Source organism: Anas acuta, chromosome 4 (assembly GCF_963932015.1).
Source record: "Anas acuta chromosome 4, bAnaAcu1.1, whole genome shotgun sequence".
NCBI classification, from domain to species: Eukaryota; Metazoa; Chordata; class Aves; order Anseriformes; family Anatidae; genus Anas; species Anas acuta.
Genome location: NC_088982.1, coordinates 19,351,302 through 19,367,194, shown reverse-complemented (window position 1 = coordinate 19,367,194; position 15,893 = coordinate 19,351,302). Strand labels below are relative to the sequence as shown.

Here is a 15,893-nt window from a genome sequence, read left to right as displayed (position 1 = left end):
GCCTACTAGAATACATTAGGTGACTATAACGCATTTTGTCTTTGACAATCCAATTCCAATCTTTGTTGTTTAAAACACCACACAGAAATTGGTTGCATGCTTTGTCTTGCATAAACTGTGGGATTTAACTTCTTTGTTAAATATTCCGTTTATTTTGGTCATAATCCCAAAAGAAACAATTTGTTCAAACTGTTCAGCCAAACACAGTGTCACTTGGCAAAGCACCATGGTCGTCTATACAGCCAATTCTCTAGAGATAATTGCTAGCACATATCAGTAGCCTAACATCTAAAACAACACACTGATTTGGAAACATGGACAACTAGAGGCCCTGCTGCATCCTCCATCACGGAACCCAAAGCTCAGCTCCTGCAGGCAGTAATGTAACATCTGATACGATGCAGAATCAGGTGCATCTCCTCAGGCTTGCGGACTCAAAAAAAAAAAAAAAAAAAAAAAGTTTACCACAAAGCAGCATTACCCACCCTGTAATCATTTTAGGATTGGTCCCCAGTCAGTACTTAGCACAGCTGGATTGCATTACAGCAGTTTATGCACTGCAGTTTTGCAAAGCTCACCGAACCAAAGGCAAACATAATTTTCTAAGCATGCATTCGTCCTGTCCCCATTAACGTCTGCTGGATGCCGTTGCACTACCTGTCATCTGCAGCAGACATAAGCATCCTGAGACGCTTCCCAAAAACGTGATTGGTCTGTACGGTAGTCAGTTGGTATTAAATTATTCATTGGCTAATTAAAAAAATACGAAGACAAGACATTTTAACAGTTTTAAAGCAGAGCACAACTGCTCCATGGCTGGATCAAACTGATTTTCTCTCCTTCGATGTTTTTGTTAAGGTGTTGAAAAAGCTAAGCATGATGTGTGCAGGAAATAAAATAAAATAAAATCTTTTGGTGCTTTCAGCAGACCTCACAGCTCCCAGTTTCCGTGGCTGTTTACAGCAACAAACGGCTCCCACAGAACCGCTCGCAGGCACGCAGCCCCTCAACAAGCACGGCCTTGTGTGGAAAGCCCAAACCTCTGCAAGCCGCCACCAGAAAAGGGGGATTTTTTTTATCCCCTGTTATACCAGGTCCTAAAGCTCTGAAAATAATGGCACGGGCTGTCCTTGAGACCCTCTTCTAAAGTCCAGGGTGGCTAACTCTCGAGGGGGAGTTGGTCTCTGGGGCAGCTTCCCTGCCTGTCCCAGCTTTGGCCCTGGCCCTGCTGCACCCGCGGCCCAGCCCCAGGCGGGTTTCTGGGGCCGGAGGAAGGAGGCCGTAGCCGGCCACACCAGATACAAAGCCCTGTTGATCTCAAACACTGGCTTCGGCTGATTGCCTTTCCTGTGTCCGCTTTGGGGATGAAAGCGGCCAGTGCAGCACCATCTGCCAGCGGCCAGGCGTGAACAGGAAAAGGCTGTAAGAAAGGAGGGAAAAGGAAGAGCCCAGCAGCTCCAGCCACTCCTGCATCCTCCCCTCCCTCCCCCGCTTCCTAACATGAAATGCTTGACAGAGGAGCTGAGAAGTATTTTTCCGATTTGTTAAAAAAGGTAGAAAGGCTCTTCTCCTCCCTGACCAAAAATACACTACCGCAGTCTCACGCTGTGTTTCAGTAGCTCTAAATGAATTCTTACTTAGGGTTAATAAGCCGCTCACTAAATGGCTTTCCCCTATTTGATGTTCACACAGCAATTTATTCAGTGAAATCCCTTTAGTCTTGTTGGAAGAACTGTGTAAAATTCATTGGATTTCTTTTTATTGGAAGAGAGTAAAAGAGAGACTTGGGCACCGTTTTTTCTGCTGGTTTCTGGAAACACACAGAAATTTGTCCTGCAGTGATGACTTTCCAGCCTTTCCCTTTACTGGGATACCTAACTGTTTTACAACCTCTAAATTCCCTGCATTTCTCACAGTAAAATTTGTTACTATGAGCAAAAAAAATCCAGTAAAAAGTAGGAACTGTTCTAGTTATTAAACTGTTCTATTGCCAAACCATCAAGACTAAAGTTTCAATATACTTTTTGGAGTACTGAAATAAGGTAACTTGGGTACATTTTTTGAAAAGGCTATTTGCTCTTGCTTTTTTTTTTTTTTAAACAGTCTCTTTAACATTACACGAAACTTTTGACAGGTCATAGCCAGAATCCCAAAGGTAAGCAGCAAAAATTGATCTTTCTCTAGAAATATGGAAACAATTGGTTCTTGAACTCAAACATTGGTTTGTATTGATTTCATACAGGGAGGAACAGACCAAGAAAAACAATTTGGCTAGACTGAGCCATTTAAGGTTCAGCTATATCTATTTAAATCAATATAAGCATCTTTATTTATGATTTTACTGTCAAAATTTGGCTGTGATTTATAACAGTATAAATGAAAGAGGAGTTTTACGATTTAGGAAGCCTGGTGATAGACCATGGCCTTTAACAGGTTTGAACTGCTCTCCAGAGCTGAAGAATTAACACTTAAGCAATTGTACAAGAGAAGTATCTATCTGTGAGATAGAAACCAATCTGTTTAGTGAAAAATGGAAGAGTATTATTTAAACAAGAGATTAAAAATACACATATCAGCCAGAAACTGAAACACAATATTTTGTTGGAACCAAAATGAGAAACTGATGGGAACATGAAAACAATAAAACTTCAGTAAAAGCAATTTTTAAAATAGATTTCAAAAAAGTTCCAACAGAGTATAATTGCAAGTCTAAGGAGAGGAGCCAGTTCATTTTTCATCTTATCCTAATCTTATTGGAAAGCAATTGTACTCATCATTCCTGTATACATATCTGTGTGTATGTGCGTACCTTTCTATGACTCACAAAAATCAATTTAAACATCTGACAAAAGTCAGCAGAGGCCTTCAGGAGATTCCCTGCTGCAGCTGGTCAATACAACGCCTGGTTCAAGGCTGCAGGTAGTCCCCAAAGCCTTTGTCTGGCCAACCCTGAAGCAAGAGGCACAGCATCACCTCAGGCTGACAAAGCAGCCAGCACGAGTGGTCTGGCTAATGATGCACAATGGTCTACACTAGCTGCTAGCATAAGGTCCCTTGTTCAACCAGCAGGAGAAATGTAGATAAAGGACAGATTAAGTACTCCAGCGGGGAAGGAAGAAAGACACAGGGGAGAAGCGAGATGGGTAGAATGAATAATGAGATGCCAAGTCACAAGAAGACACACCACGTCTGTCATTCACAAAACGACTTGTTCAAACAATCACCCATCAGTCTCTATCTCTACCTATTGATACCCTTTTCAAAACTACTAAAAAAAAAAAAAAAGAGAGAGAGAGAGAGAGAGAGAAAAAAAAATATCACTCAAAAATCCCATCAAGGAATGGGTTAGGGTAATGGTCAGATTCTGCACCATGTACCTACACAGAGCAGTGGGAAGAATTAGGGGGTCCAGCAGGGCTCTCAGGGATCTCACTCACTATTTAGTAAGTACTTTTAATTCCCTAAAAGCCATGGTAACCTTGTAATGAGCTTATTGAGCCACAGTCCTTGTGACTGCTTTGTAACATTATAATTTCTAAGCTGGTACCCAGTCTTACAGATTTTAAAACTGCAAAATGCTCCATTTTCAGAAGTAGAAGTGCATGATGTGCTGTCATGAAGATGAAGTAAGGTCTTGTGGTTAATACATAAACCAAGCTTCCTGAAGTATAAACAGGAATTCAGGAGAGACTGCTCATCTCTTAGGAATTTACTCTGTAATCTTCAGCAAATCTCTTAATCTTTCTATGCCTTCATTCCCCATATGTAAAATAGGGTAATACTTTCTGTAAAGATAAAAGCTGTCATGTGCGTCCTTTTTTAAAAACCTAAATGTCTAGAAAAGCCTCTAGTTAAAGTGTTAAAACCATTTCTGTCAAATATTAAAAGATCTATTTTCTTGGTTATCCAGAAGAAATTTTCCTAAAATATTATTCAATGTCATACCTATTAAGCAGTTTAGTTCTTCATGTAAGAAGTGACCATGCTGAAGCCAAAACTTTACCTTCTTTTTTAAGTTAGCCTTATAAATTTAGTAACAATCTATACACATTCAGTAAGTTTCTTTCTATATTATCTAGACAGAAGCACACACATCAAGCTCATTACCCTATCTGAGATTTTGGCTTAGATCACTTTTTAGATATCTTTTGAGCAAATTATGGTTTGTATTTTATTGTCATACATACATAATGTATGTACACTCATGTATGACGACTACATACATATAACACATATGATGAAGGTAAAAGTCCTATGGCAACCTCAGTGGCTACATGCCCCATTATATCCTTTTGACTTTGATCCTTTTCCAGGTATTAAGACACAAATCAAACCAGATTAGTGATTCTCACTTTGGTATTAAACAACCCAGTGGAAAAAGCTGGAAGACCTCACAAAATAGTACTCGCTAACAGACAATAAGCCAGCCTGATAGCGTAGTGAAAATCCGTCACACATCGATACGAGTTTGGATTCTGAACTGAAGCCTGAGCTGTTGAATCACCAGGGCTGGAAAACTGGCAAAGGCACAACGCTGCTCTCTCAAAGAGGGTGTGGGGCACCGTGAAAGAACTCTTGGCATCATTCTCAGGGGAATATTTTGGCTCATGTGAGGACTGGCTTCAACAAGTTCAGAAGGAAGCTATGCTCAGGCCTTCTCTGCAGGGGAACATATTTTACAGCATGGGACCTTTGATGAGACTCTGGGTAGGACTTTAGAAGACGCCTGAGAGGGCATGTTGGTGAATGAGGAAAGGGCGACTACAACTCTCTGTATGAAAAAATAAACATAAGTAACTAATATGAGAAGACAGAGAAAACTTCAATGGGAAGAATAAGTAAAACAGAGATAGCAGAACTGACGTGTTGTCCATCTGCATTCTTAGAAAATAAGAAAAAAATATTGTAAGCTAAAGTATTTTTATTTTCTCCACTTACAGTATTCGAGTTGATATCCTCTGAGCTGTGAGTTTGAAAAAGTTATTTAATATGAAAAGTGTTCATAATTCTGAAACATTAACGTCACAACTCAGATGAAGAATCACATTACATTTATTTAATATTACATGCATTTTAGACACCGATTCATGCTTTGTTTTTGCACAAGTAGTCATTCTTAATGTACACGTACTAACCATTGTTACAGGGAAATTCAGTAGCATGCATTACACACATCTGTGCGCAAAGTTCCTGTTTTCAGTTACAAAATTCAATTAAGGTCATGATTTCTAAATGAATATTATACATACAGTTCAGTTTTGGTTTTATGCAGACGTTGCATAGTTAATTATTAGCTTCTCATGAAAGACTGGAAGTGGTATCAGCATTGTTGAAGCAAATCAAGTGACAGTAGCAAACAAGAAGATTTGAAGAAGAGGCATAACCTTCAGGGTTGAAAGGTCAGCAAGTACAGCCTAGGATAAAAACCCAAAAGGCTTGTTAAACTTGACATTTGAATCAAATTTCTTTAAAGCAGCTAAAGAAGTCAGAAAAAGACTCGGTATTGACTAGTAACAATAGTTAGGTTCAGACCTGAATAGAAACAAATCACTGTTTTATGTTATTGTGCAAAAGCTCCTCTTACCTTTTTTTTTTTTTTTTCCATTCCAACACTTCTAAGAAAAAGCATATATTTACATATAGAAAACCAAGTGTCTTTATTTTAGCCTTTAGACTTACTTCAAATATACATGGCATCATGAGGGTATAAGAGGTCTAACATTTCAACTTGCTTCTAAAAATAATTGGGAATTAAGAATCCTTATCCTGTGGCTTGGCTAGTACTTGTGAAGTAAGTCCAATGTAATGACCGAACAGTCAATGTCTTCTGATGAAGTATGTTTAAAAAAAAAAAAAAAAAGCCATCACAAGTTTTCAGTGTTTGAAAAAAATACGTCACCAGAACTTTGAAAAAAATATACATTTTACACAGTAGTAAACAGTAATAATCTTCATCATAAAGATTTTTCTTCATTTCCTACCTGTAAAATGACAATACTTGCAGCAAAATTTCAGATTCAAAAAATGACAAAAGTAACTTTGTAAAATCTTTGTGATATCAAAAAGCACAAAAGCAGCAACATTAAAATATACTGAGAAAAAGGATAAACATCCATAATATTTTAAAAAAACAATATATCCTACAAACGTAATTACATATTAAGATAGGAAAAAAATCTAATTATACAGCATAGTTTGATAACTCTTCATTTTTGTAACAAATATACTCTTTTACATAGTTATACTCCAGAAAAGCGGTATTATCTACTGCATGTTCACAATTAGTCTAGTTTTTATCTAAGGTAAGAATTTGGGCAGAAAGATTTGCACTATGTACCACGTGCCATGTGAAGCTTAAGTTACTGTTGTTGGCAAAGGATCAGAAACTATTTCAATCTCCCCTAACTGAAACGTATCCTTACTTCAGCTGCAGCCAGTGATGTCACCTCCATCAGGTTGACTGCTCGGAAAGCAAACACAGCAGCTGCCAGCACTGGAAAGAAAAAAAAAAAAAAAAAAAAAAGAAGAAGCAGCAGCCCAGTATTTAAGTTGCTGACTTGTTAATTAGTGATTAGAATTAATCTTGATTTAAAATAGCAATTTTCACTCCCCAGAGTAATTACTTGATTCTGAATAATAATATACAGTGGATGTCAGTGTTTGAATTTTTGTCTGTTCATTAAACTGATAGGACAAATGCAACTTTCTTTTAGAAAAGTTTGAGTGAAAATGTTTGCATTTAATGTGGCAAGCTTTTAATTAAAAAAGACAAGGTAATTTACAAATAGTTAATTTCTATGCCAAAAAATTGGATTTATTTAAGTGGCAACATTTCAATTGTGAGCATTATGTAACATGAAAAAATAATTCGTAGTTATCTCTTATACAGTTATATATATATCTACCTAGCTGTCTTACATGTACAAATAGAACTAAAACCTTTCCTCTTCTGTTCATCTACTTTGCATTTAAAATGTGTTCCAACTGAAGATACTTATCTGCTTTAGAACACCCATCTTGAACCCTGCATAAATCTTTGGACAGAATTTCCTCTGTAAGTACAAAACTTTCAACATCTATTAAAAGATGGGGTTTTGAATAAAGATATACAGCAAACCCAGGGTAATTCTCAGTTGTGCTAAGTGTTGAAGAAATACCCCCCATACATGAATAAGACAAATCTTGTATTTTGTGAAAGGTGATGAACTCAAATCTTAATCATTACCAAATCAAATGGTACCACTGAAGCTGGGAGGACATCCTACGCTCTTTTTCAGAGAGTGCTTATTATCTCTGGAGCACTATCACAGCAAACAATGATAAAGAAGAAATATAGTAAAAAAAAAAAAAAAAAAAAGTTACTTCACATTTGTGATAGAAATGCAGTGTTTATGCAATTCTATTTTTCTAAAAGTTATTCTCTTTGACTTGTACGCAATCTACTTTCAGCATTCAAAGAGCAACTAAGTTTTCTAAGTTTTCTAAGTTTTCTTCTTGTCACAAAATAGACTTGAGCTAACATGTATTTGCCTTACTACCACATGGACTGAACACATTTTGTAAAAATAATTCCATTACCAGCAAGAACTTCTAGAGAGTTGTATCCTAGGATTCTGTCCCACAGAAGCAAGAGCTGATCTGTAGCTAAATAACCAGAAAATGCTCGGACCATCCATTTAAATGAAATTCGTAGCCTGCAAACAAGCGATAAACAGTAGTAGTTACATTTTTCTCTCTCCCGTAATGATTACTCTGATGGTCTATAAATTCTTCTGCATTTCTCCTCCAGGAAGAATGGTCATTTTCTCTTGCTGCATTAATAATCAATATTTTCCTTTGTAACAGCCATCAGAAAAATATTAGGCATCTCATTTGATAAACCACTAATATCATTACAATAGTCTGACCAAACAATTACATTACAGGGATCCTCAGCTTTTATCACCCCAAATGTTTTATCAATTTCTGCTACTTTTATGAGTATCAGTTATAATACAGTAAGACTTTCAAGTTCTATTGCACTTGGTGCCATGAATACATTATTGAGAATGACAGTCTCCTGCTCTTTCCCCTTCCTCCAATGGCTCCTGCTGTAATGAACATACCACAGTGAAAAAAAGTCTCCTGTCCCCTAGGAAATAAATCATTTAGTTTCATCAGATCTAACCTGCTGCATTATTCAGCTAAATTTCAGTAATTCTTTTTCTCATATGAACACAAAGAGCAATTCAAACTGAATTTCAAGGAAAACTGGCACATTGATGGCTGCACTTTGGAATAATTTCTCATAGCTTTTTAATTTAAATACTACAGAACGGCCAGCATTTTCAGAGCAATTAATCCACAATATTTGTAGCAAGTCAGAAAGAAGTACTTACGGCTGCGCCCCAATTTCTCGAAGGTGATAAAAAAGCTGGGGCAGATGAGTTTGTAGAAGAGTCTCAAATAGCAAACACAATGACACAATGCCCTAATGAAACAAGATCATGTCCTGAATACTAACACTCATACTGACAAATCTGAGAAAACAGCATCGGCATGTAAGTATTCATGAATTTTTAATTCAAGAAATAAAACACCATTAATGATGTAATATACAGCTCAGGTAAGCAGGGTACAAACATCTTTGATGCCTCCAGTCACTACAGCCTTGCTCCTACAATTCTGTGTATGTATTAGCAACATAATACGTTGTGATAGCCCCTTTCACCTCTAAGTTACTTAAAATATTTGCATGTCATGGTCTAAGTACTTAGTGTGTTATTACAGTATGACCTACTTGAAATATTTCCTCTCCGATGAAACAGACCCAGTTACACCATACATATACTAAAAAATGGAGGACGTGGGAAATAAGCTGTCTGATAACTAGAAACAAACAGCAATAGGGATAACTACAAAGAAGTTAAATGTAAATACATTTTAAAATTTCTTTTTAAAATTACCATGAAAATGAATAGATTCCTGTCTGACCGGTTTCCCTGCTATTAATGACTGAAAGCACAATGCCCAGCTTTGAAACAGTATATTAAGGAAAGGATTTTTTTTAACCAGGAAATGTTTTCAAGATATAATACAGCTATTCAGCACTTTGTGAGGGAGAAAAGGAAAATATTTGCTATGCTCTATTCTTCAAAAATGGAAGATAAGCAAAAACGTCTACAATTGTCTTATACTTGAGACAGCTGGCCATGAACATCACCAAGTTATTTAATTATACCTCCAGCATCTAGTAATGCCAAAAAGCACGTGCTGTCACACAAAGAGTGTCTCTTAATGAAAGAGACATTAACTTGATATCACTGAAAATACAGCTGTATATCTTTGACTATATTATAGTCCCTCTACCCCAGAAAACACTTGTGAGCAATTAGATGTCATCAATTAAAATGAGACTGAGTATGCATTTACATAACTGCTTGAATCGAGAAGCCTATTACATAAATACAAGATTACACAAAGTACATGACATTTTATAGCAGAGAGTAATATTGAGGTAGAAAAAAATGTCCGATATCCTTTCCAAGTTTGCTGAAATATTTCATTATATTTAAAAGGATGTCTTTCAGTTGTCTAGAAAATCATGTCACCGTACATTATTGTTTCATAGCAAACAGAGTATTTAGTGAGTGGGTTTTAATTCCTAATGAACTTACAGAGGGATGAGAAGAGATGGAATGGAGTCTGAAGAAAAAACGCACATACATCTCACGGAATATCTGATACAATTTGGAAGGTTCATGGTACAGAAAACAAAGTGGAGCAACTGAAAGGATAAAAGAATTATAATTGACTCAACACTGTAAACTGCTAAAAGAGTTCAATGATTAAGAGCATGAAGTATGGTGAAAAAACAAGTAATTTATACTAGCACGATTTACAAAAATTATATTATATAAATTACTCAGAAAGATTTTTTATAATAGAATCTACCATTAGAAGTAAAAAGTGAAGCAAGGGAGTACAATACATTCTAGCTTACAGTTCTATACATTTCAAGAACCTAAACTGCTTAGAACCTGCTTTTCACAGTGCTGGCTTCCTAAGAATAAGAAATACACTTTAAAGATAGCTTCTTTGTGAGTTAGGGCAATGATATGCTGCATAGTGCAAGTTTTTGATTTAACCATCTGTAACTTCCAATGCGCTCTTCAGACATCGACCATCTCCAAATTGGTTCCCCATTTTCAAGACAGGCATAATTTTACTGTTTGAAGATAGGTGTTTTGAAAAGTAAAGTATTAAAAATAGCTCTTGGTTGCCATAATACCATCCCATAAGCATGACTGATCAGGAGAGACCTGTTTCTTTCTTGTAAGATCTGAAAAGCACAGCCATTTGGTAGTTTATTTTTTATAAGCCTTTTAATATACCTGATTCAAAATAAGAGTTCTACATTTGTAAAGCAGTGATTCTCAAACCTTTTTTTTTTTTTTTCAGTCTGACATTGGTCTGGCATAGATAGATCTGTTTCATGCATATTGTGCCTCAACATAATCAGATACCCCTGATTATATTATTATATAATTAATATATTATTATATTATATTATTAATACCCTCCATTCATTCAATGCACATTTCACAGACAGTTGTTCTGTACGCATTTGAGTAAAAAGCTTTTCTTTAATCTCTCCACTCACTCATCATCACTCAACTACTACTTCTTTTTGAAGATGCATTCATGCAGCTTGCAGTTGAATACATTCATAATCTCTACATTCACCCTCCCCTCCACTTCTTTTCTACACAAGTGATACATGTCTGCATAAAAATCTATACATGTACATATATCTATGTGCATATTTATAGATATATATGGATGTATGTGTGAATTCATTCACATATGTATATGTCTCAGGAAGGTGGCTTTATAGAAAATAATGGCACCTGTGTGTGAGAGGTGGGGCACTAAGGTTGGGCGAGATGTTCACAGAAATGTGTATTTACGTTGGGCTGAGAAAAGCTGAGGGTATTACCAGTGTGTATGTGTAAGGATTGAAGATGGAGGTGGAAGAGCTGGCAGGGTGCGTATGTACATAAAGGCCAGGGAGATAACAGAACAGTGCCTGACAGCTGGCACTGCATGATCGTATGCATGCGAGCATGCAAAAATATATAGGATTTACATAAGGTCCCAGGTACTTCCTCCTAGAGCAGCACAGCATGCAAGACACAGGATGCTCTGCTTGGATTTCCACTAGTATTTCTACCACCTTGCTTTTCATCCTCCCTCTTTGTCACAGCTGGTCTGTTTTGTGCCCTTTCCAAGCAAAAGGGGAAAGGAGGGAGGGAAGCAGCTCCCACCCAGTTTGCTGCTGTTCTAAAGGGCAGAGTCAAATCCAAACATTTTGAAAAGAATACATTTCACACAGAAATTGAAAGCCTTCTAGTGAGCACTTAAGGTAGAGTTTGTAACTAAGCTGTTGCTTACTTCAGAAGACTTAGATTCCCTACCTGGGTTCAAATTTCCATTTTACATTCATATTACATTTTATTTCTAAGAATCAGACATTTATTATTAGTAAAATATAGCATTTAAAGTATAATCTTGAAATCTGCTTGTCCCAAAAATACCTTTGATAAATCAAAAGAAAAAAATGGAAACCTGTAACAAATATTCTTACATTATTTCAGCATCTCTCTGCACTAGCTGCTTTGTTACATCTGAGAACTGGGGAGATTTTTTTTGCTCTCTTCCTAGAAATCTTGTTGATATTTAAGCTTTCGTCTACGCAGAGTAGTAGCAACCATTCTATCACTTAATACTCCTTTAACACCTACTTGAGGATGGATACAGAAACAGGCCTTTTACATAATTCATGTTTTTAAGATCTACAGCTAACTTGGTATACCCAAAAGACACAAGAAACAAGCAGGCTGTCAATAAACTTCCTCCCTTTACTCATACACATTAAGATGCAGCCTCTGACCAGACCAGCTGCATAATGATTAGCTCTCAAAGGGTATATGATATAAAGTTGTGATGTGAGTAAATAGGAGCAGCTTGGAATTTTAAAAATTGTATACAACAGCTTTCATGCACACAGAAATAGAACACACAGAAGTTTAAAATTTGCATAGTATATGCAGCTTTTAACTACAATACAACAAAGAGAAATCACAAACTGATAGAGTTTATGAGAGTCACACTTACCATACATAGAAAAGCCATGAAAAGGAATTACACCTACAAAACAAAGATTTAATTTTTTGTCGTTTTTCTTTTATATTTATTTTTAGCCATGCAAGAAATATATTCTTCCCCAAGTTTCTAAATTGAATTCTGCCTGCTACAGGAATAAAATATTTCCTTGTTATAGCACCTGCAGTCTTAGATTTTAAGCTTGTAAATATTTAAGTACAGGAATTATATAATTTACTTCACTATGAGCAATGGTGCACCGTAACATGTACTGTAATTCCTAGAAAGCCATGTAAAGCCCTGTTTCCATGAAGTATAAGCTTTGCTGAAATCAGAACCTAATTTCAGATAAATGACAACTGGTAAATGTCATGCACTAACAAGGAGGGAGCAGGAGAAAAAGGAGGCCAAGACCTCCAGTAACTCATGTAGTACTCAGACAAAACATTTAGAGGACTTGGCAGTGGTACCATGACAGTTGTCTCCTCTTTTCCAGCTGATCTCAGCTCCCATTCATTAATTTTCCTATAGGACCAATAAGAAGGAGCTGCTTTGGCAAAAGGTCATAAGGACAATGTTTCACGGCTATAAAGCTGCAAATAAATGTGGAAGCAAAAATGGGAGAAGGGGAACAAACATATCTGCTATCACTGACACTACTGGAAAGGAGAAGGCACAAAACACAAGGTCAGAGATACAGATTTAAAATTGGTGACATGAGGCCCTGAAAGCAAGAGCAAAGAGCTTGAACTTTAATAAAAATGGGGGGCAAAACCAGGGTAAGGATGCAATAGACAGGAATTTAAATGGTCAAAATAAGAGCCAAAAAAAAAAGAATTTTAACAACTGAAGTAACAACAGGAACGATATTTACTAAAAATTATATAGAATTTTTATAACTGAATTTCGAAAATGGACACATTTTGAAAGAAATGAGACTGTCAGGTGTGGTTTGTAGAGTTCTGGAAAGCTGGGGTCAGATGGTTTCAGCATGTAGCTTTCAGATCCTCTAAGTGGAGCATCCTGTCACTGGAGTAAAAGCTGATGCACCAGAAGTTGTTTTCCCTCTGCTTCCCACACACGTAGACAAACTCCGTATGTGACTATTAACACCAGGCTGAACGTGGTTCTGCAGTAGCTTCAATCCATCTTACTCCTTTAAATTAATTATTTTGGCAGAATAACAGTAAAACACAGTTTGTAATAGAAAAAGAGGTTATCATGTATTCAGGAAAAAATCCTGTATCTTTCCAATCTACCACTAGAGGAGGCAACAGTATAACTCTTACCATTTGGTGGATAGAAAACAGCATATTCTTCTATTCCAAGTTTTCCTGTGAATCAAACCATAATAATTAAAATAATTAATCTAATAAAAGTTGTAAAGATAAAGTCTACATTTATAAATTATAAGTGATAATTAGAAAAAGAGTAACTACCAATATTATTGACCATTTAATATTGTCCGAAAGCATGTAAGCAATTCAGATACATTCTAAAATATAAAATAAAAATGCAGCACCAGCAAGGGAGGATGACAAACAGGAAAAAAAAAAAAAGAGAAGAAAAAAAAAGCATTTCAGCAATGCTATACCAATGAGATTTGATTTGGGTGTATATTAGGAGCTCTAAAGGTGTTTGCTGTGTCCTTGAAGACAGTGAAGCTCTCTGACGAGATAAGGTTAAAGGGATAAGTCTGTCATGCTGTGGCAGACTGACCTAGGGACAGGAAAGACATTTAAAAGGACAGAAGAACACTGGATAAAAAAAACATTCAAGGCTTCATTAAGCCTGCAACAGAGAGGAAGATGGATGGTACAGCTGTGATATAACAACAACAGAAATTAAGCAATCTATTGGAAACAAAAGGCTAATTAAGTAAAGACAAACTTTAACAGTATAAACTGAACATATAACTTTTTCTCTTCCTTGCAAATGAATGTTACATTAGTTAACAGTATCTTAACTATTGGACTTTCTCGATTAAAATCTTAACAATATAGCAATAAAAAAAGTTTTTAAGCACAACTATTTAAAAACTTTAAATCTTTCTCTGTTTTAATATGAGAAATTTAACTAGAAATTATAATAAATTATGTGAAAACGTATAGATATGCAGAGATCCTCTAGACCTCTGTGCATTTTGTTTCTCCTATACATGAAAAATTAACGCACACAGCTTTTGTCAAGTTTGGACTTAAATATTTTCCTGTGATATGAATCAATGGAATTAAATTCAAAATTACTTTGTGAAGCTCTTGCCCACTACCTTATGAAAATAAAAAGCAGTATTTTTGAATAACAGAAGTCACCTGTTTCATTAAACTAAAGGAATAATTTTACGTTTCCTTTCAATTGTTTGCTTGCCATGCAGCGGGGAGTTGTGATCAGGAAGGACAGTATTTTTAGCATGAAGCATTTCTCTTGGCTAATTAGCCAAAAATAGGACCTACAAGCCTTTCGGATTTACACTGCACAGGTTCAGCAGAGACTTAGATTTCAGCAACTTCATTCCCCAGATTTGTTTCTGAATAAGTGGAATAGCCCTATAGATGTGTTTCTGGGCTGCCATGGCCTGAGGTGAGACCCAGGTCCCTTTCCTGTTCTTTCTTCAGGTGAGACCCTTGCTACTTTCAGACAGTAAGTAAAGAAAACTGCTTAATTCAGGTAAAGAGAGAGAAAAGACCTATGAGGCAATACAAAAGGAAGAAAAAAAAAAAAAAAATCACACACAAAATAATCATTGTCTCTAGTGAGAAAAGTAGCAGCAGAAGGCCAAGTCAGCAGAGATCCTGGTACAGGGATCACATTAAGCTAAATACATTGGAACGTGGGACCAAGGAAGAAAACAGGAATGCAGAAGGTAAAGCTAGAATGAAAAAAATCAAAGGGATTGGATGATTGAAGGGTTCGAGGTGGAAGACAAAATTAGGAACATCTGGGTAAAGCCAAAGCAGGTGAGGAAGCAAGGAAGAGCCCAGTCTGTAGAAGCTGGCAGAGAAGGCAAGCAGAATGAAGTGATAAATTTAAAACTGTTACATTACAAAAAATAAGTCTCGCTGAGAGAAACAAAGCCAAAGGTAGGGTAAAACTCTAGAAAACACAGTGCTTTGAAAAAATGATAATAATAATAAACAAAAATCAATGTAAGCCTGCTTGGTAGAGCTCTACTCTTCCAGACCTTGGAATAGAGCCCAAGATTCTTCAGGAACTTGTTCTGCTCATGTCTATCTGTGAAACCCACTGCTTTGGGAAGGTAACATCCTACCACCACTTCCAGTTGGTAAATTTGTTAAAGTTGCAGAGGACTATGTCACACATTTAAATTTCTAACTCTGATGACGATAGATATCCAGATTCTACCATATTGTCATAGTCGTGTTTTGAATTTATTTTGGTAAAAAAAAAAAAAAAAAGAAGAACTATATACAGAAAACCACCGTAAAATAACATCATTACAACCTGGTCTTTATGTGATCAGTTTCTAAACTGTGATAACAGAATCTGTGCATATGTCAGCTGGATACATAAAGTTTTTATTAACGTTCTTTTAAATGTAGTCTATCAGGTATAATGAATATAAAGGAAATTCACATACTGCATTACTGTAGCAGTCAACAGAAGTCCATGCATTATTTTTTATTAAAACAACTCCCTTTACCTCGTATGTATGATTTCGGTGGGGTTGCACTACTGTAAGTGAAGTGATCCAATACTGATGTATCTCGGGAAAAACAGAGTAATACCTG

At 36.3% G+C, this 15,893-nt stretch overlaps 1 protein-coding gene across 2 annotated transcripts in view; it reads right to left on the bottom strand.

Moving 5' to 3' along the window:
- Nucleotides 1-5,034: 5,034 nt before the first annotated feature.
- The window catches only part of TBC1D19 (TBC1 domain family member 19), a 46,422-nt gene continuing 35,563 nt past the window's right edge, over nt 5,035-15,893 (bottom strand). For both annotated transcript variants that reach the window (XM_068680067.1, XM_068680066.1), the window contains 8 exons: nt 15,806-15,890; nt 13,434-13,478; nt 12,157-12,189; nt 9,657-9,766; nt 8,379-8,470; nt 7,579-7,694; nt 6,423-6,493; nt 5,035-5,414 (listed from right to left, as the gene is read on the bottom strand). In XM_068680067.1, the coding sequence (XP_068536168.1) occupies nt 5,340-5,414; nt 6,423-6,493; nt 7,579-7,694; nt 8,379-8,470; nt 9,657-9,766; nt 12,157-12,189; nt 13,434-13,478; nt 15,806-15,890 (627 nt within the window). In that variant the 3' untranslated portion in view covers nt 5,035-5,339. The remainder of the gene's footprint in view (nt 5,415-6,422; nt 6,494-7,578; nt 7,695-8,378; nt 8,471-9,656; nt 9,767-12,156; nt 12,190-13,433; nt 13,479-15,805; nt 15,891-15,893) is intronic.